General features: G+C 40.3%; 1 protein-coding gene across 7 annotated transcripts; it reads left to right on the top strand.

Moving 5' to 3' along the window:
- On the top strand, positions 1–25,259 carry LOC133444409 (bromodomain-containing protein 1-like). 7 transcript variants are annotated; one of them, XR_009782716.1, is made up of 13 exons: positions 1–272; positions 2,459–3,844; positions 5,315–5,471; positions 5,552–5,680; positions 8,363–8,491; positions 9,353–9,665; positions 13,330–14,073; positions 14,168–14,294; positions 16,381–16,511; positions 19,692–19,786; positions 20,077–20,231; positions 21,315–21,522; positions 23,827–23,959. XR_009782716.1 is itself a non-coding variant. In XM_061722179.1 (12 exons), coding segments are annotated over exons 2-12 (3,342 nt in total). In that variant the 5' UTR covers positions 1–272; positions 2,459–2,483; the 3' UTR covers positions 23,924–25,259. The 7 variants fall into 7 exon arrangements, 5 of the variants coding, with proteins under 5 accessions (XP_061578163.1, XP_061578162.1, XP_061578165.1 ...); XR_009782717.1 differs by having other exon boundaries at positions 21,315–21,453; positions 23,827–23,899; XM_061722179.1 differs by lacking the exon at positions 21,315–21,522 and having other exon boundaries at positions 23,923–25,259.

The raw sequence follows: 25,259 nt of genomic DNA, 5'->3' as shown, positions 1-25,259 counted from the left end.
TTGTGGGGGTGAGAGAGCAAGGAAGCCACTGAGCAGTGCCTTTACACGATCCTACACCCCAGTTCCAGGAGCACTGTTCACCCCCATGTGAGCTTCTGGTCGCCTACATCACTAGCTGTCGCCCCGCATGCCTGCCGGACACTCAGGTTCCATTTAGCCCCGCGCTGAGCCGGTGGATGAGCCCACTCAGGAGGATTTAAGTCCTGCTCCGAGCCGCGGGCCGCTCCGCCATTGATGCTGCTTTTCTGAGCTGAAGTTGTGGAAACACCGAGGTAGGTTTCTGCCTCGCTCGTTTCGCCCACCTCATTAATGTTCATGCATTAGGGTGTAGATGTGCTTAATCGCCGTTTGAGCCATCGTTGCTGCGGGGAAACGGCAGTGGTGTTTAATTAGAGGTAGTATGTAGTTGTGTTGGTCGCCATGTTTCTTCAAGGCTGATTTATGGTTCCGCGTTACACCGACGCAGAGTCTACGGCGTAGGGTAAACGCGGCGACGCGCACCCTACGTCGTACCCTACGGCGTAGGCCCTGCGTCGATTTAACGCAGAACCATAATTGACGCTTCACCCTGGTGTTAGCGGAGCAGCGTTTAGCTTGATTCCTGGACGGAGTGTCCTAACTCACTCACTCCGCCTGTAGAGAGGCCACTGCGGGTTTGGGGAGCAACATCTATCCCATTTCACTGTTACTTTGGAGCATACTCATCTGTAAATCGCATGCATTAATGATAAAGCTCGTTTATTCAAAGTTAGTCATGGCTGTGGGACGGCTCAGCTCACACAGTGAAGTAGCTGGTGTTTAAATAGAAACACACGCTGCTGCCAGTGGCTTCAGAATACTGCAACCTACACCAGAATCAGGGCTTATTGGCCAAGTTTGAACATGCCAGACAGGGAATTTGTTGTCACTGAACCCAGATTTAAATAATTACAAACAGTAACAGACACAAATGGCTCTTATTTAAATATATACAATGAAAGGTGCAGCAGTATGAGGTAGACATGGTTATTGAAACGTGCATTGTTACAGCATATGATTGTGGTTATTACTATTGCACAGTGATTGATTACTCTGAGACTTTATGAGAGCAACAGTTTGGAGGAAGAAGCTGTCTCTGAGTCTGGAGGTTTTGACTACAGAGCTCTGTAGCTCCGTCCAGAGGGGAGGAGTTCAACCAGACTGTGTCCTGGGTGTGAGGGGTCTAGTCCTGGTTCCTGGTCCTGGTCTAGGTCCAGGTCCTGGGTGTGAGGGGTCTGCAGAGATGTTACCTGCCCGTTTCCTGGTCCTGGACCGGTACAGGTCCTGGATAGATGGGAGGTTAGTCCCAATTATCCTCTCTGCAGACCTGATTGTCCGTTGCAGTCTGTGCCTGTCCAGTTTGGTGGCTGATCCAAACCAGAAAGTGATGGAGGTGCAGAGAACAGACTGTATGATGGCAGAGTAGAAGGTGATCAGCAGCTGCTGTGGAGGTTAAACTTCCTGAGCTGATGCAGGAAGTACAACCTCTGCTGAACTTCTTCCTGACAGAGTTAATGTGGATGAGGTATTTGTAATCGTTGTGGAGGCGTGCTGCTCTTGGTTGTACATTTATTTAACGAGTGGCGTTTCCATCACATGTAGCATTTATTATCGCTGGTGTCTCATATTAACAGTGCATGATCACACATTTGAACAGTAGTCTTGTGTTCTGGTTTGAACTACAAGCGGCTTGTAGAAGCCTTTGCAAGGGCCTAATTATGGATCAGTTTGAGTTTTAGAGACTGATGATATTCTGTCATAAAACGTGTATGCATGCATGGATGGAAGTAACTTTGAGTTCACCTTTTCCTTATGCTTGGATGCAGCACAGTGAGGTACCAGTAATACCAGTAATTCTGCTATGGAAGCAGCATTCAAACTGTGTCCATTGCAGGTTTTGTTATTCACATAGCTTCAGTATCACCTAAAACACATTGATACAATTTGTTGGACCAGTCTTTTGATTCCTTTTGGGAAAACAGTACCAAGTGAGTGGTGGATAAAACCCACGCTAGTAACAGCCTATTTTTTCCTACATGATTTATTGCCAGTATACTGGTTCGTGTTTAGCTGTGCAACATTTCTCAGTGGAAAGGGTGTGATCTACATACATGGTTAAATAAATGTTGTTCATCGGAATCAACAGCACCTGCTTAATCAGAAAAAAAAAATGAAAATGAAATGCTAAGAAATGTAAAATATATTTTGGGGTAAAATAAATATTGCCATTCTTATTGAAACACAAAATAACGTTCCTTCGTGGTGCATTCATGTAGAGGAACGTTAGTCATTGCTTAATCTTCAGTTGAACAGATTGTTTCAGGCTCCGTTCTGTGTGCTTGTTTTTTTTCTTCATGGGGGAAGTTAATGACTCAAAAGCCTGTCAGTTACTACCACAACACCACATTGAGTCTTTGACACTGTTCTTTCATTAATGCAGTTTTAAGGATCATCGCAGCTTCAGCATGAAGAAAAAAAGTCGAAACCCCCGCTCTCCTATGTTAAAGAGGGAGTCTTCTCCAATCAAACCATCGCCCAACAGGGAGACGCTCACGTATGCACAAGCTCAGCGAATGGTGGAGCTGGAGGTGGACGGTCGAGTGCACCGGCTCAGCATTTATGACAAACTGGATGTCATTACTGACGATGACCCCATGGCCCAGGAGATCATGGAGTGCAACAGCAACAAAGAGAACAGTGAAAAGCCCCAGCAGATCCTGGTTCGCTCTGTGCGCCTCAAAAATAGCCAGCAGAAGAAAAATGCTGCTCTAACCGCCTCACATGGCGGAAGCACTAGTGGCCTGTTACAGGCAAAGGTTAAACCTGTTGAGTACAATCTGCCAGTGGTGCCAAAGAGGCCAGTAACATATTACAAATACACTGAGAGGACAGCGGAAGATCTGGACGAGGAGGTGGAGTACGACATGGACGAGGAAGACTACGCGTGGCTGGATCTCATCAATGAAAAACGTAAGAGTGAGGGTATTAGTCAGGTGTCGCACAACCTGTTTGAGTTTCTCATGGACCGTTTTGAGAAGGAGTCGTTCTCGGCCACGCAGGGTCAGAGTGACCTTCAGTCGCTAGTAGACGAGGACGCCGTCTGCTGTATCTGCATGGATGGAGATGGAGCAGACACAAATGTCATCCTCTTTTGCGACTCTTGCAACATCGCCGTACACCAGGAGTGCTACGGCGTGCCCTATATACCCGAGGGTCAGTGGCTGTGCCGTCACTGTTTGCAGTGTCCGTCACAGCCAGCCGAATGCCTCTTCTGCCCCAACAGAGGAGGAGCTCTGAAGAAGACGGACGACGAGCGCTGGGGCCACGTGGCGTGTGCTCTGTGGGTGCCCGAAGTCGGTTTCTCCGACACCGTTTTTATCGAGCCCATCGACGGCGTTCGCAACATCCCGCCAGCGCGCTGGAAGCTCACCTGCTATCTGTGCAAGGAAAAAGGGGTCGGAGCCTGCATCCAGTGCGACAAAATAAACTGCTACGTCGCTTTCCACGTCAGCTGTGCTCAGAAGGCAGGCCTCTATATGAAAATGGAACCTGTCAAAGAGGTAACTGTGTCCGGATCCCCCACCTTCTCTGTGAAAAAGACTGCCTACTGCTGCAGCCACACGCCCAAGGGCTGTGATCGCCGTCCTCTCAACATCTACGAGGAGCCTCATCCCAACAACGGAGCCTGTCACAAGAGGGCGGACAAGAACGGGAAGGCTCGCTCTAAGGGCTGGGAAAAGAAAAAGATTAAGAGAGCAGAGCCGGAATCAGATGCAGAACCTGCAGAGACCCCAATGAACCCTGGGCCGAGCATCACTGCTTCAAGGTAAGCTGCAACAAAGCATACACTTTAATGCTCCGTACGTAGGGCTGGGGATCGATTCAGATATCAAGATTCGATTCCGATTCTTAAGATTCAGAATCGATTATCACGCTTTGATTCGATCCGATATTGATTTGGGTTACTGTTAATAAAACAGTTTTTTCAGCTGTTGCTTGAATTATATGACTGTGTAGTTCTGCAACATATTAATACTAGTATTATATTGAGATTCAACAGCAAGTATTGGCAGCTAATGATGCTGTAAGGACCAATCAGACCAGAATGCTGATAGAACTGCTTTCAGAAACATCATGTGGGTCAGAATTACCAAACAGATCCAGGGCAGCAAACAGAGGACGAAAGAAATCACTTTTATTTTTTTCCCCATTTATGAGAATTTGGTTTTTAACATTTATGCAAATGTAACCCCAAGACAGTATATAAAGCAAAGTAATATAGACAATTATATTATAATTATAACTGAAAACTTTAATGTTTTCCTACTTTTAAACATATTTAAAGGCAAAAACATGGCACCAGTTATTCTAGTGTCCAACAAAATATTCCTTTTTTGGGCATAAACAAAAAAGTACCAAAAGTTGTAATGTAATGATGAAAAAAAAATATATTTTTTTTAAATCGATCTTTAGACATATGAATCGATTTTTAGGAATTAATATGAGAATTGATTTAAAATCATATAATCGATCTTTTCAACACAGGCCTATCAGTACGTAACTTTTCTCATGGAAATTAGTTAAACTAGGTAAACCTTTTGGTAAACTGCTTATAAATTATATTATAATTGGTTACAGTTCTTTTTGCCAGTTTCCCAGTCCTGATATGGTGTAATTTCAGAGCCCTGCAAGCCAGTGGCGTTTCCTATAGACATGCCCATAAACACCAATATTAATATGCTGCCACAGACTCTCTAAGTCAAAGTAAAACTTAAAGCCCTTAAAGCAGGGGTGTTGGACTCCAGTCCTCGAGGGCCGCATTCCTGCACGTTTCAGATGTTTCCCTGCTTCAGCACACCGTGATAAAAGTAGCTGTGACACCAACAGAGCTGTCCAGACCTTGATGACAAGCTGGTGACGACCATTCATTTGAATCAGGTGTGTTGATGCAGGGAGACACCTAAAACATGCAGCCCTCAAGGGCTGGAGTCCGACACCCCTGCCTTAAAGACAACTGGCCATCCTTTTGGTTTGTGTGTTTTTTTTTATTTATTTTTTTTATGCATATAAACAGGAAAAATAATTCCAGCTGTCTTGATTCAGGCCTTTATCAATAAGTGCTAGCAAGATGAATGGTGACATCACTATAGTCTTGATTGGTCTGAAAGGACAGTCTGTACAATAATACGGATCAAAAACAGTTTGTAAGACAGCAGGCTTTGCTACGGTAGTTAATCTCCTCTCACTCTTTATCTCTCCCTCCCCCCTTTCTTTTCCCTCTCTCCCATTGGCTCAGTTTTGACACTATCCTTAACCAGGTAGCGGTTCAGAGGAAGCGTCTGTTTGTTGAGCGGGTGGTGAGTTACTGGACACTAAAGAGGCAATCGAGAAACAACGTTCCCTTGATCCGCCGACTACAGGCCAACCCTCAGCCATCCATAGCCAAGCAGATGGTCAGTGCTACTGACTACAGCATTAAAAAAGTGTTTTGAATGTATTTGTTACAAACCAGAACCTTGCATGTTTCTTGCAGGATCGTGTGGAGACTAACCAGGCCCTGAAGGAAAAGCTCAAAGAATGGCATCGCCTTCGTCACGACCTGGAGAGAGCCCGTTTACTGTTGGAACTCATCAGGAAGAGGGAGAAACTGAAGAGAGAGGAGGTCAACATTTATTTCTTATCTTGTGCTAACTCAGTTTTATTAACGCCTGATACTTCATTGGTGCAGATACAGATTTGTACTTATCAGTGCTCCAAGTTCATCTACCTTAATTGCGAGAGACCAGGGGCCTCATGTACAAAGAGTGCGGCGCACAAAAAACGTGCGTACACTTTCTATGCTCATGGTCAGATGTTCAAAAGGTGACTTGACCGTGAAAACTTGCGGTCCTTCACGCACACATCAAGGTTAGCATTTCTACAATCAGCTGGTTTAGGTACCAAGAGGATCCTTCTGGATCTCTGCCCTGAACTGGACCAGCTGCTCCGGTTCGGACCAACATGATGCTTTCAGCTGGAGCTGCTATGACAACCATGACGCCATGACAACCGTATGGGACGACTACTCGAGATAAAAGCCAGATCCTAAAATGTGTCTGAACAGACAAACATTAAACATTAAAACCGGTTCTCTAAAGTTGTCTTTTTAAAATAAAACTAACATATCACTGAAAGGTTGGTTGGTGCAAACTGATGTTTAATTTTTTTTTTTTGTTTAATTATTTATTCAAACAGGTTAAAACAAAAACAAAAAAAATAATCAGAATACATAAAATGTATATACCGAAAAAACAAAAAAAAACATAAACAAAGCAAATTAAAGAGACAAATCTATATGTACCGGTAGATAAATATTTCCTGTTTTGAAAGGGTGTAGGATGAAGTTTCAAAAAACTTTTCTAGTCCTACCCCTTCTAATGTTCCCTTTTTTACCATTTCTTAATTTCACAGAACTTCTAAAAGAAAAGCATGTGACTCTGCAATATATAAATAATGTTTTTATTGAACGTTTAAGCGACTTTCAGAGTGTGATATGGAGTCGGCTGCAGGTGCTGCAGGACTCCAGAGAGTGTTTCTCCCGGTGATGGAGGCCGGGACCGAGACCGGTCTCTCCTCCTGGGGCTTCAACACTCCGAGTTACAGCCACTTTGTTCCGACGTTTGCGCCTCCATAATCACGTTGGCACAAATTGTCTTCATTTCTGCAGCGGATGAGTATCAGATCGTGATGTTTCAAGGATTAAATATAAGTTCATGCTGTTCACATGATTATACTTATGAGAGGTGATACGTGGACATATATTATGCAAGTTGTAAGACTCAAAACACACGTATATTGAAATCTGTTAGTATGTAAATCATGTGACAGCAAAACGGAACGAGGAGAGACATTTTCATCCCACCAACTCAAGTTATGGCGTCGATTCTTAAAATACAAACAAGAAAAGAGTGTAATGATGCACTAACGCTGAACATAAACATTCACAAACCTGTAGGAACATAATAAAACCATAACTCTTCACCGAACGCAACACAAAACAAGGAACAATGATACCCTGTGAGCGACTGGGTGGTCACCTCGTTTCAGGATGTGATCAGCCTAGACTCTGTTTAGAGGAGTTGGAAGGAGGAAGTGGCAGTTTGATGGTTTTTACAAAAAGTTGTTTTATTGCAAACCAAACAGTGCACAGGTCGCCAAACCAATAACAAAACCAGAATAACCGGTTTGTACTTTAAGCACGGTTGCTGCTCCCTCCAGCAGGTTTAACAGATCTACCCTTATTCACCCCGAGACTGGAGTGCAGGCACCCTTAAATACTGCCAACCTGAAATTAGGACAAACCAATACAAAGGGGGATTTCAAACAAACTAAATTAAGATAAACCATTTATCAGACCCCCACAAGAATATAACTGAAAAACAAAATCACACACACTATCCACTAAGTTTCCCCTTTTGTTATTTCCTAAAATTTACTCAAACAACACACAAAAAACGGAATAAAAAAAAATAAATTAAAAATCAATGATCTTCCTGAAGACGTAGATAAAAACAAAAACAACTAAAATTGTAAAAGGCTAGTAATAATCAAGGGCTACCATGATGATTAAGCTACCACCATGAGCAGCAGTATTGTAGAATTTACATTGTACGAAAGAACTATGAACATAATTGATGGATAGATATTTAGTCGAAGTTTCCCTTTAGGGATTATTAACTTGTTCCGTTCCAGGAAGCCCCTGAGAAGCAGATGGGCATTAAAAATCGGCTGGAGCTTAAAGAGTTAGTTTTTTTTTAATTGAATTAGTTGACTATCTGCAGTGACACATTAAACTATACAAACCAGTTCAGTGGACCTTAAAATTCTGCAAAGATTAAAGTACTTGGAGCTCAATATGCTGTATATTTGGATGTCTCCACAGTGCAAATGAGTGATAAGTGCATATAGGTGATTGGGAAAAGTACTTCAAAGATTATTGTCTTGTACTCTTATTTCTTTTGAATTCCTGATTTCTTTCAATTCAATTCAAAATACTTTATTAATCCAAAGGGAAATTGATTATCGGTTGATCTTTATCTGCTGGATTAACACGTTCCGGAGAGTTCCTACTAAGCAGCTGCTTGGGTACTGTCTGGAAAGTCTCAAGTAAATGCCCAGTGCCATTGAACATGTCAAACATTTTGGGGTTTTTAATTGAATGTGTGGTAACAGCGATTAAAATAATATGGTAAAATTGTACTGGAAGCTCAGTAGGTCGACAGTTTGGGTTTATAAATAGTATCCTGGACAAATATGTGCAGAGCTGCTCCACTTGTGCTTAGGCTGATTGTTTTTGCCTTTTCAGATGAAACTCCAGCAGTCGGTGCTGGAGGTCCAGCTGACTCCCTTCAACATCCTGCTGAGGGCAGTGCTCAGTCAGCTGCAGGAGAAGGACCACTACAGCATCTTCGCTCAACCTGTCAGCATTAAGGAGGTTTGTGTCTGATCAGTCTTCTGAAAGAGCAAGTAAAGCAATCAGATAAAGAGTGCAAGGCTTATTCCAGTCCATGTTTTAAATGTCCACAGTGTAATGAATGAAACGTACACACACTGCATGTATGTGTGTGTTGATCACAACCTCGTTTTTCCTGCTAGGCTTGACGTGCAGGTGGTTCAGTTCAAACCAGTCAACAAAATACCAAAATACTTTTGAAAATATCACTTTTGTGGGGTTTATTCACCATAGGTATTGAGCCAATGAGGGATTACTTTTGGTGGGTGCTCTTTAATAGGTGTACAACCATAACAAAACATGCTGTGGACCAAATCAAATGAATGTTTGGAAAGAAGATGATATCCTAATAATATTATCATAATATACAGAACTGTCTCAGAAAATTTGAATATTGTGATAAAGTTCTTTATTTTCTGTAATGCAATTTAAAAAAACAAAAATGTCATAAATTCTGGATTCATTACAAATCAACTGAAATATTGCAAGCCTTTTTATTATTTTAATATTGCTGATTATGGTTTACAGTTTAAGATTAAGATTCCCAGAATATTCAAATTTTTTGAGATAGGATATTTGAGTTTTCTTAAGCTGTAAGCCATGATCAGCAATATTAAAATAATAAAAGGCTTGCTAATATTTCAGTTGATTTGTAATTAATCCAGAATGTATGACATTTTTGTTTTTGTAATTGCATTACAGAAAATCACAATATTCTAATTTTCTGAGACAGTCCTGTAAGTCTTTTTTTCCAAGAATAAAAAATGGGGTGATGCTAATCCAAACTTGTCTTTTCTTGTCAGGTGATCTGCAATTGTCATGTGTCTGCTTTGCCTTTTGCAGGTCCCTGACTACCTGGACCACGTCAAGATTCCCATGGACTTCTCTACTATGAGGAAACGGATTGATGCTCACTGCTACAGGAGCTTGGATGATTTTGAGGCTGACTTCAACCTTATCATCGCTAACTGCATGACGTACAATGCCAAGGACACATTCTTCTACAAGGCAGCTCAGCGGATGCAGGACCACGGAGGAGTCATCCTCCGCAGGGCCTGCAGAGAGGCGGAAAGCATTGGCTTTGATTTCCCCAGCGGCTTGCACTTGCCAGAAGTCCCAAAACCAGAGCCGTCACCTCCTTTCTCCTGGGAGGCCGGTAAGTTGGCTTATCTTTAAGATGCTGTAAATTCAGGTAAACAGTTGGTGTTGTGGAAGTTGATCTAAAGAATATTTAATAGTATTTAAATATTCATAATATTTACCATGGGCAGGTTTCATTAATTAATGAATAAATAAACAGACTTCTCAATAGAAAATTTAATAAATAAAATAAGTCAGTTGACTGACAGCTGTTGAAATATTTTTTTTTTTACATTTTTTTAAGCCTAACCCTTTAGGCTAAATGTTAGTAACCCCATTGTAATCTCTCCTGGTTATTAATGTTTTAACAGATCAGATTCCTGTTTTATTGCGTTCATCCTATTTTACAGCATGTTTGAATGCTGAGTCAGTATTCAGCCTATTGTGATCCCGCCATTTTTCACTGGCTATCTAGTTCCACTTTTTATTAACTATTTCAGCCATTCAAATATCAAAACTTTCAGTGAGGTGTTCAGACTTTTTTGTTGTTTTTTTTATATACCACTTCTTTATTTATATTGCAAAACAATAGATATGTTCAGTCCCAGAGCTTCCAATGGTTTTGTCCATTTCTGCAGAAAAACATTAGTCTTTCCATCAATACAATACAACAGTTTTATTGAAGTCAAAGCTTCCAAAATCAGTGATTTCCATACGGAAATAGAGGGAAGTTTATCTCCGACCCACTTTACACGTAAGCTTATACACTCTCAGCCCATTTAAAGGACGTGACACTTGTATAATATAAAGAAAGTGAGCAGCGTCATCTCGTCCGCTAAGGTTTTTATATTATTTATTTACCATGAACGTGACATGCACACATCGTCTGGTAAAGGAGCTACAGCTGTGCAGCTGGAACGCTGGTTACTGCCTGCAAAAACCTGTTGCTCTGCTGGAACGACTCTGTGATTTTAAGGCTCTGAACAAACACTCGCTGTGCGGAAACAGAAATAGTATGTTTTGATAAAGGGGTGGGTGAAAGGTGTGGACGAGAGAGGTTTGCTACAGTTTGTTTCAGATGATTCCTCTACCTCAGAAGCTTAGTGTGGATGACATCATTGGCTAGAGTGTATTTGATGGGAAGTTTTCAAAAAAAAAAAAATCATAAAACTTAAAATTGCCATATCTCAAAGACCATAACCTCATTGAAAACACGGTTCCATATGTTGAAGCCCAAAGTTGACTCATTTAAAGTTTGAATGGTGTCTCTGGGTTGAAGTATGCTAAATTGTCACCTCTCAAAGACAAAAAAGTTTTTTTCAGCGATGTCTGAAGGCTCCGCAGTTGAAATATATTGTAAATGCAGAATTTTTCATAAAACTTAAATCGTAACATTTCAAAAACTACAACTTTTTTTTAAAAGAATCTTTAAAAGATTCAATTGGTAAGAGTTTAAAGTTTTGTGAGTAGTTTAAATATTGAGTGGTGTCTCTAGCTGAAAGTATGCTGAAGTAGTAAGCTCTCAATGTGGTGGACGTTTTTCAAGGATTTTAAGATTATCCCCATAATATTTCAATAGGTATTGCAGGAATTCCAAAAGCTAAGTCCCTTAGCTTTTGGAATTCCTGCAATACCTTAACAAAGTGTTGTTGTTTTTTTTAGGTTTTTGTGGTACTAGTGGCCTTTATTGAGAAAGTAGGTAAACAGGAACCGGGTGGGGGAAAGGGAGGGACACAAGGACTATAGCCTCTGCAAATGGCGCCTGCTCAACCCACTGAGCTTTCCAGGGCCCCATAACTTAAAAGGTTTGAGGATTTGAACGACCAAGGTAATGCCATAAAATATGTTACCCATAATAACATATTTTGAAGTTTTCCAGAACGCACCCGTTAGAGGTTCCTGTTCGGTTTACCAGGTATCCGCCCTAATGGAAACTCGCCTGGTAACAGTGAATGTGCACTGATTGTGTTTTTTGTGCATGGTCTCATGTACCAGGGATTCTGAGATAGTAGTTTACTTGTCTCTACCACTTGCAGTGTGTGAGCCTGAGAGGATTGCCTTGGCTTTTTAGTTGACAAGGACTTAAAACTTCAGCAGATGCCAGTCTATCTTAGATATTAAACTGACAATCCTAACCTCTTCACTCAGTGTTCTTTTCACTCTCTGTCTGACTCGGGATCAAACTTGGATAGCTGTATAACATATACTTGCGTTTTTAAAGTTGGTAGCCTTGTTTCCCTCTGTACAATTATTTATGGAAGTGGTGGGAGTGTGTCATTCGCACTTGGGCAAGCAGGGAAGTAGCTTATTGGCATTTAAAGCAACAGTCACAGAAATACCTACTGGTCAGATAGGATGAAACTTTTTTAAGCGTAACCCCTCACTCACACATACCTGTTGGGAGCTTCCACGTTGTACTGTTCATTACCTTTCAACGTGCTGATGTCAACTTTTCAGATGCAAACACAAGGATCAGCCACTCAAACTGAACATTGTAAATGGGGATAGGATTTTCTAAGAACTTGGCTCTCCTTATCACTACTTTTCCCTGTTTCAGGCAATACAGTACGGAATAAAAAATTAAATCTAGCTTATTCAGAGATATTTTATCAATCCCCAAAGGGAAATTAATCGGTGCAGTTGTCCTGATTTATGATTTGAGTCTCTTCAAAGAGTCATCATAGAGATATATTTCTGTGGGCAGGAAGGATTTCCTGTAGCATTCTGTGTTGCAGTGGATCTAAGGAAGACTGAAGACACTCTGGTACTCAATCACGGTTATGAAGAGGATGCTCAGGGTTGTCCAGGATCTTCTTCATTTTATGGAGTATCTCCGGATGCTCCAGAACAGTCTCCGGAACTGAGCCAGACGTCTTTACCTGTTTGTGTAGTTTGGCTCTGATGCTGCTCCCGAACAGATGACTGGAGATAGGGCTGGGCGATATGGACCAAAAGTCTTATCTCTATATTTTCTAGCTGAATGGCGATACTCTATTTGTGGATATTTTTTCTGTGACATAATTGGGGTTTCCCCCAAAGCAAACCCTGAGGCAAACCCTTAAAAAAACAGTCAGTTTTAATACAAAGCCTCGTGCCAAATGTCACACAGGTACCTTTATTAACAGAGGTCTGCACAATATCAAAATGTATAAAACAAATGAAATAAAAATAAACTGCCTGTATAGATAGAATAAAAATGCTTCTTGAATAAAATAAAACAAATATCCCTTTCCTGCATAACAATTACATTAAAATACACTGTGCAATTAATACAATGTAAACGGTAACAGGCAGACTTTTCCACTGAGGTTGACAGTTGTGCAAATAACAAAACATTTGTGCAAATCTTAAATAAAACATTCAAGTCAATTTGTCACAAAATAAGCTATATCAAAATCATAAAAAAAATAAAATAATTTAAATCGATATAAACGATATTGTCTCGTACCATATCGCGTTTGAAAATATATGTGTATATATATATTAAAATCTCGATATATCGTCCAGCCGTAACTGGAGATGTGACTGCACTCTTTTCACATGACGGAAAAACTATTTAACGTAAATCTGGCACTCCTGAAATCAAAAATCATCTCCTTTTGTCTTCTTCACATTCAATATGAGATGATTGTAAATATTATTGAACTGTTGTAACAATTATCACTTGCATCATTTGCTGAAAGAGAGGTGCTCTAGTAATGTTGCTTATTTTACTACAATAACATTTGTGTCTTTCATAGTGGACAGTATTCTGAACCCCAACTACCGTCAGCGGGTACCTGTGGAGGATCAGCTGAAGGACCTTTTGGAAAAGCTGGACCAAAGCACTGCCATGAAGCACAGCCCATCCCGCAGTAAAAGGCTGAAACTGCTAAAGAAGACCATTATGGAAGTTCGGAATGAGATAAGCCTGACAAAGTCCCGCTTACCGCTGCCGCCCTCGGCCCACGACTGCGTCCCAAAGCCCGCAAAGTCGGAAGAAAAGGCAGCAAGTGAATCCCAAAAAGAGTCCTGCAAGTCTTTGCCTCCGCCGACGTTAGAGTTGCTAACGTCACCTTTCCAGTGTGAAACCTCACCCAGCAACGCAGAGCCTCCTTCTCTAAAGCCCATTGATCCTCTTTTAAACCACACTCCCGTGGAGTTGGACGACACCACCGACACACCTACCTCAGGGCCCCTGGATCCCCCCAATCAGAACATTCCAGACCAGCCACTTCCTAACGGTGACGTTCACACTAAATCCTCCGGCGCCTGCAACCGACGGACCAACGTCCTCTTCCGTAAGTCCAAGAGTGCCAGCCCGCAGAAACCACCCAAGACTCCAGACTTGTCCACTCTGTCGCTGCCTCCACTGGGCGCCAAAACGTTTCTCTCAGTGGTGATTCCTCGACTGGAGACCCTCCTCCTGCCCAAAAAAAGAACCCGCAGCAGCAGCGCAGACGGCGAGGAGGACGAGGAGACGCCGATCAAACGTCTGGGCACAGGTATGCAGTCAAAAGCAGAACATGAACTTAATTTTAAAGGAATTACCTTCATGCACAGTGGAATTAGTGGCACCCTTTTCTCCTCTTCTACCAGGGATAGCAAACGGTTTTGTGGTGGAGGAGGGTGTGGTGTCAACATCTCCACGGTTACTGGAGCCACGGCGGCGCTGCGCCTCAGAGTCAAGCATATCGTCCACAGGGAGCATCCTCTGTGGTTCAAGGTGATTGAATGTTACAGTTCAAGTTTCACTCAGAAATAATGCTGCACTCAAAAGTAGAGCTGCACCGCATACACGCTTCTGGGCCCATTTCTGATATTTTAGTGATTTTGCTGGTTGTGATTTTATTAAGAACTAAAATATCCAGTACGTACTACACAAGTTATTTCTTTATATCAGGCTTTCATTACTTACCATATGTTACATCATTGTTATTGTAAAACTAGTATTAGATATAGTACCGTAATTATGTGGATTTCCAGCTATGTATGTTTCTTTATTATTATTGTAGTAACAGTAGGTTATAAACCTTGACTTAATAACTTGTCTGGTTTAAGTATACCGTAGCTTCTCTTCAGTGTCGCTGAACGTTCTCTCAAGCACCTCAATCAGTTTGGTTTTAGCTATTTATATACTATTATTTCTTACCACGTTAGGTGAACTTGTGTATTATTTCACAATCATGAAGACTGGTGTTTTGCAACAAAGGGAGTCTTTGTTCATTTATTAAAGGGTTATAAATAGTTGACAGTTACTAATAACATAAATAAATGTCAGGAATTAAAGACCAAACAGTCACCAGGGGTGGTGCTATAGAGTAACAGGGAAGTAAAGAGTCTGAGCATAGGCCTTTGCAACCAGCAAACGTGTAAAATAGCCACAGACAACTTCTCTTATTCAAATTAATCAGAATGCGGATTAAAGGTGAAGCAGGACTAAAATTCTGATACCTAAACTCCACATAATCAAACAACTAACTAAACATGTAAAAGAAACATCAGTCTATATACATGAGTGTGTGTGTCAAGATGGCTGTTCATATATGTTGTGTGAATTGTAAAGATTAGGGTGGCCTAAATCACGTGGTGACTGAGTCTCGCGTGATTCAAAATTCATCACACCCAGTGAGGAGAAATACAATCAGAGAGTTTTGATGGCCAAGAAAAGAGTGTGCATATGGGTTAGTAGGACAGGACGATGGGAAGATGAGAGTACTGACAGACAGACTGTAGTTGCCGTTTCCTGGCAACCAGATGCTTCTTCAGGTAGGACAATGGAGAAGTAAGCCGTTGGCTGGTAGCTCGTCTCGCTAAAGTAGTCGCTGTGTCCTTCACAGTTCACAGGCTCAGGAGCGAAGAGGTCCGTGAAAGAGTGAGAGAGGGGGAGTCGCTCTTTCTAGCCAGGCCTGGGTTGCTGTACATCCATGCCCAATGAGAGGCTTATTCCTTATCACCTAAGTATCATAAATGGAGCAAAGCCTGATGGGGTTTTGAGTCATGAAGGTTTTCCTTTGTTTCAAACCATGTCATCAGGCCTTAAAGTTGCTGTTATGTTAAGTTGCCTATCTTTGTTCAACACTGGTACCACATCACATAAAAGGTTTGTTTCCATTTGCAGGGGTTCCAGGTAAACGGGTCAGATGGGTCTCCATTGCACTGTAGTGCCATAGAACCATTGATTGAACTGAATTGTGCATTTTTTGAAGGCCCTGTTCCTGGTAACGGAGATGTGCGTCAACGATCTTGCCACTAAAAAAAAAACTACCCAGAACCCCCACTAATGGAAACGCACCTAAATGAATATATCCATCCATTTTTTTGTATACCGCTTTAATCCTAAGCAGGGTCACAGGGTGTGCTAGAGCCTATCCCAGCTCATTACAGGTAAAAGGCAGGGGTTACACCCCTAGACCTTCACCAGTCCATCACAGGGGGGACCAAACATGCTCACACACACATACAGGAAATTAAACTCATCAGTCAACTAATACATGGTTTTGGACTGTTCAAACCAGAAACCTTCTTGCTGTGAGGCAACACAGTATTGCCCCTAAATTAAGAGCTGTGTGTGAATGTGTGTGTGAATGAATGAAAACATGTTAAGACACTTTTTTTTCTTCCAGAGACTAAAGCAAAAGTTTCTCACAAATTGCACTCTAAAACTCCCTAAAACTCTCCACATTATTTGCTGTCATTCTCCTTTGCTCTCTCACTTCTCAAAGTTGATTGCTCCATTCTACGGCACATCAAGCATTTCTTAAATCCCTGTTGACCTCTCTTGACACAGCTTCACTCTCCTCTCTTTCCAGCTCTGCCGTTGTTTCTAAAAATCGAAAAATGCAACCAGCTGCGGCGCGACGAAGCACTGTGGATGACAATAGCACTCTGATGACCTGTATTGAGAACAGAGAGTTCTCCAGAGCTGCCAAGATATCTTCAGGTGAGCAAAGCAGCATCGTTCAGGCGGTGTCATCACATGGTTGTGCACAAAACGGCAAGTTCTTGAGAAGATTAATTTAAACTCATTTGTGCTTGTGAGTTTACTAAAACTGCTTGTGTTGGCATGCATAGTTTATGATTCCATGCTGATATCTTATATATTACAGTATTTTTTTCTAATGTTTGAGCTAAGTAGTTGAGCAGGTATTTTTATCCCTCTCAGTCTCCCACATAGGAAGTCTTGAATGGCAGTTTACAGAACAAGCTGATCTCCGATCAATTGAGTCAACTGGATACGGTATTAAAACTCAGGTTTAAGAAAACTCAAAATATCCTATCTCAAAAAATTAGAATATTCTAGGAATCTTAATCTTAAACTGTAAGCCATAATCAGCAATATTAAAATAATAAAAGGCGTGCAATATTTCAGTTGATTTGTAATGAATCCAGAATGTATGAAATTTTTGCTTTTTTAATTGCATTACAGAAAATAAAGAACTTTATCAAAATATTCTAATTTTCTGAGACAGTCCTTTTTATAGGATCCTGGAGGCTGGCAGTATTAAACTCATACTGCAGGAAAGGCCTAAACAATTTGAGAAAATAATCAAATTCTTCTAAAAAAAAAGAAAAAAATATCCCCAATAATGCCATTGTGATATAATATATTCTTAGCATCCAATATCCCACCATGAGAACATTAACCATCAAGGAGTTTAATTGGCTCAATTGTTGAAAATATTGTTTTTATTATTCAAAATGGAAAATCGTGAGAAATGTTTAAAATGTGTGTCTAATAATGGCTTATGTGCCAAGGCTCAGCTCCAGAAAAATGTTATTTAACTCCTGCTATACAGTTTATCAAAGTTGTAAACCCAGGATTGGTCACCTTGCCGACACCGTGTCTTTAGCTAAAAATTCAAGCCGTTTTTAAATTCTGCTCATATGGAGTGACACTTTCAAACATTTCAGGCAATGATCCCTGTGTTTGGCTTGTCTGGACGCACTAACTCACAACCCCTCTACCTGCTCAACTACTCAGCTCAACTGTCATACATTTGCTCCATGATGTGGTGGAACGAGTTTGTAGTTATACACGGCAAAAACTCAAAAACTTACCAGGAATATTTGTCTTATTTCTAGTTAAAATGTCTCATTTTTGGTCAAAAAAGTCATTACCAGAAAAATAACTTATTATTTGACAATTGTCGCCTGTTTCAAGTAAATTTTCACTTGAAATAAGTAGAAAAATCTGCCAGTGGGACAAGATTTATCTTTTCATTACAAGCAAAAAAATCTTTTTCTACTTATTTTAAGTGAAAATCTACTTGAAACAGGTGAAAATTGTTGTTCTTTCCAGTGATGAGTCTTGTTTTAAGTGTAATGAGATTTTTTTGACTAAAAATGAGATATTTTAACTAGAAATAAGACACATATTCTTGTTAAGATTTTGAGTTTTTGCAGTCTACTCCATGAAGTAGCAACATTAGCACGACATGTTCTGCACACCTGACGTTGCACACCATCTTCTTCTTTTTACAACCCAAATAATCCCACACAGTGGATGTGCTGTTCCTCTTGGAGACTAAAGTTTCAGCTGATCCAGCTTCTGACTGTTCCGATGAGCCAGAGGCCATCGCGAGTGCTCTGTTCACTCTTGCGTCACGTGACATTGAAATCACTCACTTTGCAATTACAAAATCACATTTTATGATATTGCAATATTATCACAAATGCAATTAATCGTTCAGCCCTTCTGCATGTTTAAGATGAAGAAGGTTGAAGAATAAAAGCAGCAACAGAGTGTCTGATAAATGAAATGGAAGAGTGAGGGGCTGTAATTTCTGTTTCCCGTTCAGAGTGAATTATATGCTCCTAGGGCCATATGCTATTTCTGTTCAGTCACTTTGTTTTAGCTGATCTGGAGATTATCGTTGTTATCGTCCCGCATACTCTGAGAACCAGAGTTTCATCTAGTAACTTTTGTGGTCAAGTTTTCATGTGGAAAGAAGTGGCATAGATCTGGCAGTGCTTCAAAAGATGTCTAACACTTTATGGCTTGAAGTAACATATCTGGTTTTTGCTTTATGCTCGTAGTTTCTAATTAAGAGGCTGAGAACATATTGAGGGTTAGTGGTCTGAAGTCTGTTGCTGCTGTTTGTTGTGAGAGAATTAAGTGTGTTAGAAGTGGCTGCAACTGCAATTTATGCTCATGTTCATTGCTACCAAAGAAGCGCTTAACCAGTAACATCGAGCACTATGTTTGAAGATTTTCCTGAATCTGAATAGTCAATATTCATTTACGTTGGACGTGCTTAGAAAATGCGAATAAGTTGTCATGTTTGTTGGTTTGTTCAGTGATTATTTTAGAGAGATGTATTCTTGTTGATAAACTTTCATTAAAACTTACAGTAACATAAGTTCTTATCAGCTCAATTAACTTCACTATACACATATGGAGCTATAAATACAAAAAGTTATTTCAACAACACAAGGATCAAAACCATTGAGCTTTTGCAAATAAATAGGTATTGAAAACATCCAGATCAATTATGTTTATGAGAGAGAAGGAGAAATAAGACTCTGTGCTTTAAATATAATGGAAATCAAAACGAGTAAAAAAAACTCAATTCCCACATCTCAAACGAAGTACTTTAAAAGGTGTGTGCATGTACATTTGCACATCTCCTGTCCAGACCTCTTTGTACAGGTTGTTTGGTTTCGATTTACATCATTGACCTCAACCTTTTCAATGAGACAACGATCTGTTGTTAATTTGGGCCGTTGTTTGTCGGCTGCACAACAACAAACATAACTTCCAACTAGGTAGCGTGTTCAGGATGCTGACCAAAGATTACAAACGTATATTCAAGAGCCAGAGATATCTCCAGATAAGCACAGGAAGGTAAAACATACAAACACCAGTGTGGCCTTCTAAGAAATGTATACCTATCTAAAAATGTCAATGCATATCAAAGAAGGCCCAACATGAGCTAATCATATCATTAGTGTCTATCCAGTATAAATGTTGGTACAGTGTGTATCCACAGCCACTCAAGTGTGAGTGAATGAGATCTCTGTATGCCACTCTGCTCCAGTGTGTGTGAGACTGTGTTTTCAGACGGGTTGTGCTCTCTGTTTCAGTGAATTCTTCATAACTTGCTTGTCGTTGTTCCTGTAGAGGTGTGGAAGTCCACCGCTGGTTCTCCATTTGTTCTGGAACCTCTTAAAGTAGTTTGGGCTAAATGTAGTGGATATCCCTCCTTCCCTGCCCTGGTGAGTGAGTGTTAGTCCCCCTGTGTCTCATCATCCATCCCCTCTGCCACTGTCCATGGTCCTCATTTCTATGCAAACCATGCAGGAACATCCAGTTAGCTTAGGGTCGGCTGGCTGGTGTATTTATTGGTTCTTTTTTGCTCAAAGCGCTTTGTGCTTGACCCCGCCTTGCATGCTTGAATCTTAACATGGGATTTTTCTGTGTGAACAACTCCACCTCGATACATTCTTTTTAGTGCACAAGGGTTTGCCTTACTCAGTACCCATCCCCCTCACTCCCCATCCCACAGATCGTGGACCCCAGAGCTCGGAGGAAAGTATTTCCACACAACGGGCCGGAGCTTCCGAAACCACCTCTGGCCGTTCTCAGAGTCGGAGAGCAGATGCAGTTCAGGTCCGCAGAGAAACTCTTCCTCGTCCACTTCTTCGACAGCAGGCGCAGCTGGTGAGAAACTAACCAACTTTCTTCTCACCTATTTTATTCATTATACATTTGAAGTGGTTCAAAATAAAATACCGAACGTACTAAAAAAAATATATATATATTCATATTATATCAAAGGGAATGTTGACCATTGGAGAATAAAAGGATGAACTCATGGTGGCCATTGGACAGTTCACCTTCTGCTCGACATGGAAGGCCACGGGCAACACACAGCAAAAATTCAAAATCTTAACAAGAATATTTGTCTTATTTCTAGTTAAAATGTCTCATTTTTAGTCAAAGAAAAATCTCATTACACTTAAAACAAGCCTCATCACTGGAAAAAACAACAAATTTCACCTGTTTCAAGTAGATTTTCACTTAAAATAAGTAGAAAAATCTGCCAGTAGAACAAGATTTTTTTGCTTGTAATGAGAAGATAAATCTTGTCCCACTGGCAGATTTTTTTTCAACTTATTTCAAGTGAAAATTTACTTGAAACAGGTAAAAATTGTCAAACAAGTTATTTTTCTAGTAATGAAGTGTCATGAGATTTTTTGATTAAAAATTTGACATTTTAACTAGAAATAAGACAAATATTCCTGGTAAGATTTTGAGTTTTTGCAGTGCACTGTTTCTAATGCTGACGCTGAGACAAGACAAACTTACTCTGGGTTAATTGAAGGGCTTGAAGTCGGATATGATTCCCTCAAGCCATGTGATCACTTCTTAGTATTTGATCCTTCCGCATGGGCCCAGGAAGTGCAAGACCTCAGCAGTTTTGGAAACAACACTTTGCATCATTCTCAAGAAATATAATACCACATTGCAACTTGACAAGGACACAACTGTGGATTGAATGGATGAATGGATGTGCTTAAAGCAGACAGGAAAACGCCCGGGGGCGTCTTTTGTGTATGACTTGGTTTAAATTGTAACTACAAGTAACCCAGATACTTAACTCCAACATCAGCAAGGTCATTCAGCTTACTTTTACGCTGCCTTTAAGCAGTGCAGCTTGTGAGAGGGGATTAAAAACCAAGTTCAGATCTCGTGTGTCACATGATCATCTCAGCCCTGATGCACGTTCACCTGTCAAAGCAGACCACACACAGACCAGACATTTGACCCAAAGCAAGCTGTTGACCTGTGGAGGACGACAGCTAATCGGAGGCTCAGCCAAGGACAGGCAGGCACATCTGCAGCATCTTCATCATCTATGATATAGGAAGCAGAAGAAGAGGTCAGTGGGGACAACACCGGGGAGGACAGGGAGGAAAACTGCACTTATTAAGACCACGCTGCATAAGGAGTAAGTACCAAATACAATCTCCAGTACTCAACGGTGTAACCACTAAAAAAGTTATGCATACACATCAAATTCTTGATCACCAATTTCCGCTTAAACCCTCTTGGAGGGGTCGCCACAGTAGATCGATGTAGCCCAGATTTACCTGGAGGCCCTTTCTGCTGCAACCCTGCAAGCACATATATGTTTTTCTGACTGTTGGAGGAAACTGAAGCACCCAGAGGAAACCCACGCAAGCACAAGGAGAACATGCAAACTCCACACAGAGACTCCTGCTGGACCTGGGAATCAAAGCAACTTGTTGCTTGGAAGCAACTAAGCTCACCTCTAAGCTACTGTGCTGCCCACTACTTTCACTCCACTACTTTTGAAAAACAAACATACTTTTGACTCAACCACTTACTCACCACTCTAATGTACACACTGTACGTCTTAACTGAACACAAAAAAAACCATCACTTTGATCCAGTAGTGCAGTTACTAGTGGTACACAAGCATAATGGCAATCTGAGCATCGATAGCCATTGTAGCCTTTCACTGTGTTTTTATAGAGGAAAAGAAAAAAGTGTGTGTATATGTGAGTACAGACCAAAGTTTGGACACACTTCCCCATTTGTGTGTGTGTGTGTGTGTGTGTGTGTGTGTGTGTGTGTGTGTGTGTGTGTGTGTGTGTGTGTGTGTGTGTGTGTGTGTGTGTGTGTGTGTGTGTGTGTGTGTGTGTGTGTGTGTGTGTGTGTGTGTGTGTGTATATATATATAATATACACTCAAACACGTATCATGCAGTAAATTGCATATGTTATGTTAATTCTGTTTTTATCAACGTTAACACTGTTAACATCACAGAAGTTTAAAAAAAGACAGGGCCTTAGTAGAAATAACTTTATGCTGCTAAAACAGATAATATAAGAATTCTTGCATTTACTTGGTGCCTAATAAATGTCATAGATCTAATGATTGCACCTTAGTGAATCCTTAAGCTTTTTAGCCGTAAAGCGGTTTTCGGTTGCTCCGTTACTATTCCCGTTATTTTGGATTTGCAGCTCTGTGTCGTATGAGTTATAAATGATATTCATTTGTTCTATGTTTATGTAGAAAACATAAACAAATGTGAGTGCTTTCATCTGTGCTGGAGTAACATTTGACCCAAAGTATCTTTTATTTTGACTGAAATAAATACGTTTTGTGCTGTGTCCACTTCTGAACTCAAGTAACTTTCATTTGTAAATGACATCACTGCTAATTATAATTAGATTGTTTTTGGGCATTGATGTAATCTGAATTACATTAAAGTCCTGTTGAATTTCTGTGGCAGAGTGGAGCATAGACATATATAAAGGCTAGATGACTCGTCCGCGCTGCTGCGACGTCGTCACACGGCCGCCATCTTGCCACAGGAGAGCTCGCTCACTTTAACATTGTGTTTAATGGTGCCTGTACTGCAAAACAACCATAACTTGCTCAATTCTCAACAGATTTTCAAACAGTTTGGTTTGTTATGAACGTCAGAGATGTAGTTATGACACTGCATACTTGTGAATAATTATGAACATTGAAAAACGTACTTTTATATGAAAATAACCAAAACAGATAGCTATGACATGGTATTTATATTAAATCAATATTTCCATAGTATTCTTAGTAACATTTATATTTACATTATAACATATATACATATATATTATTACCATATAACATGTATATATATATATACAGATGTTATAATGTCATGATATAAATACATCATAAAGTAATAATATATAAACATGTTATAATGTCATATAAATACATGTAAATATAAATGTTACTAAGAATACTATGGAAATATTGATTTAATATAAATACCATGTCATAGCTATCTGTTTCTGGTTATTTTCATATAAAAGTACGTTCTTCAATGTTTATAATTATTCACAAGTATGCAGTGTCATAACTACATCTCTGACGTTCATAACAAACTAAACTGTTAAAAAATCTGTTGAGAATTGAGCAAGTTAAGGTTGTTTAAGCAGAAAATGCACCATTAAACACAATGTTAAAGTGAGCGAGCTCTCCTGTGGCAAGATGGCCGCCGTGTGACGACGTCGCTCTCCATTGGCAGCAGCGCGGACGAGTCATCTAGCCTTTATATATGTCTATGGAGTGGAGGAGCTGCAGCCACTCAGGCTGATGGGACACAGGTGTGGCCCGTCAGCCATTCTATGGATTGTTAAAAAGTGTTTATAGTGATTTACAAAACTGTCTTGAAGCAGGATTCTCACCCAAATGACACTGAAATACTTTCAAAAATGGCTTCCTCTCTCCTCAGGCAATGGCTTCCTAGATCAAAGATGGCCCCCTTTGGGATCAATAAAGCATTTGACAGAATGAAGCTAATGGAGGCTCGTGTTTCTTCCATCCGTAGAACTGTGCAGCTCGCCTTCAACCGAGCTATGAATCACCTGAACCATGTTAGCAGGGAGCTGGAACCAAGCACAAGCCTTACTGTCACTAACTGAAGTCTTCCACCAACCCACCTTGTTCTCCCGCCATCTCCAGAATCCTAGCACCAACCATCTGTTCATTTCAACCTCTCAACACTCTGGCTCCGCGTCATGTACCTAACAACACACAAATAAATGTTTACCATTTCCTGTGAACTGGAAGCAGATTGTGAGCATCTTTCTTCACAGATTTGACCCACCTATGTTTGAATTACTGTAGCTTGTGATTTTCATCCTTTATGTCTAAGAGCTATGCAATGAAAAGCGAAGGTTAACGGGTACAAAAAAGTAAAATGAATAAGGGGAAAGAAAATTGTCTTTTGAGGACTAAAAATTGCAGGTCTAAAGCTGGTGAATGTCAATTTGACCTCTGACCACTATATGTGCTGCAAAATTGCTGCAACAATCTCACTGCCATAAAAGAGTCCATGTGTGTAACAGCAGCAGCTCTGTAAATAATCTGTGCAAGGCCTGACACTAACTTATTCACTCAGTCTGTTTTGGTACTCAACGTTGCATTTTAACGGTCAAAAGTGAGTAATCACATCGTTTTCACCGACACTAATACTGCCGGTGTTTCTGCTGGTGCTATCTCTATGGAGAGAAAAAACACATGCATACTGTACTGAACATTTTTTATTTCAGCTTTTTATTTCCTTTTCTTTTTTTGTACCTTGTTTTTTTTGTAAGTTATTGACTTCTCAAGCTTCAAGTTCTTATATCAGTGGCATTAATTTTTTTGTGTGTGCATTTTTTTTTTTAAATCAGATTGTTTTTAATGGACTACTACTTGTTTGTCTGTAGAAAGTTATATGAAATCTCTATAGATGTTCACAAAGTTTAAAATGCCTGAAGTGCATCATTCACACAAAACCAAAAAGACTGCTGCCCACAGGTTTCCCACTAATGTTTGTCATTTGCTGTTGTTTTTTTCTTTAATGTTTCTTTTTGTGGTTCATTTTTGCTGTTGAAAATATCTGGCCTTTGCGTGTTCTTATGAATTCAAGTTTTCTGTAACATGTCACATAACTGTCTTATCCAGATGAGCTGAACTTGAGTTATATTAGAGAAGATAACGTGCCTGTACTAACTTATTGTAAAGACAATGTATATACATCACTTCATAGAAAATGTGTGGTGAGAAAATACTACAGGCACTAGGTGCCACATGTAATGCTCCTTTTTGTGTGTCTGTGTGAGAATCATTTCATATTTTTTTTGTTTTAATTTTGATTTATAGCATTAAATTTCAGAAATG

The sequence above is a fragment of the Cololabis saira genome, chromosome 5, assembly GCF_033807715.1.
Source record: "Cololabis saira isolate AMF1-May2022 chromosome 5, fColSai1.1, whole genome shotgun sequence".
NCBI lineage: Eukaryota > Metazoa > Chordata > Actinopteri > Beloniformes > Belonidae > Cololabis > Cololabis saira.
This window is presented reverse-complemented; position numbering and strand designations above follow the sequence as displayed.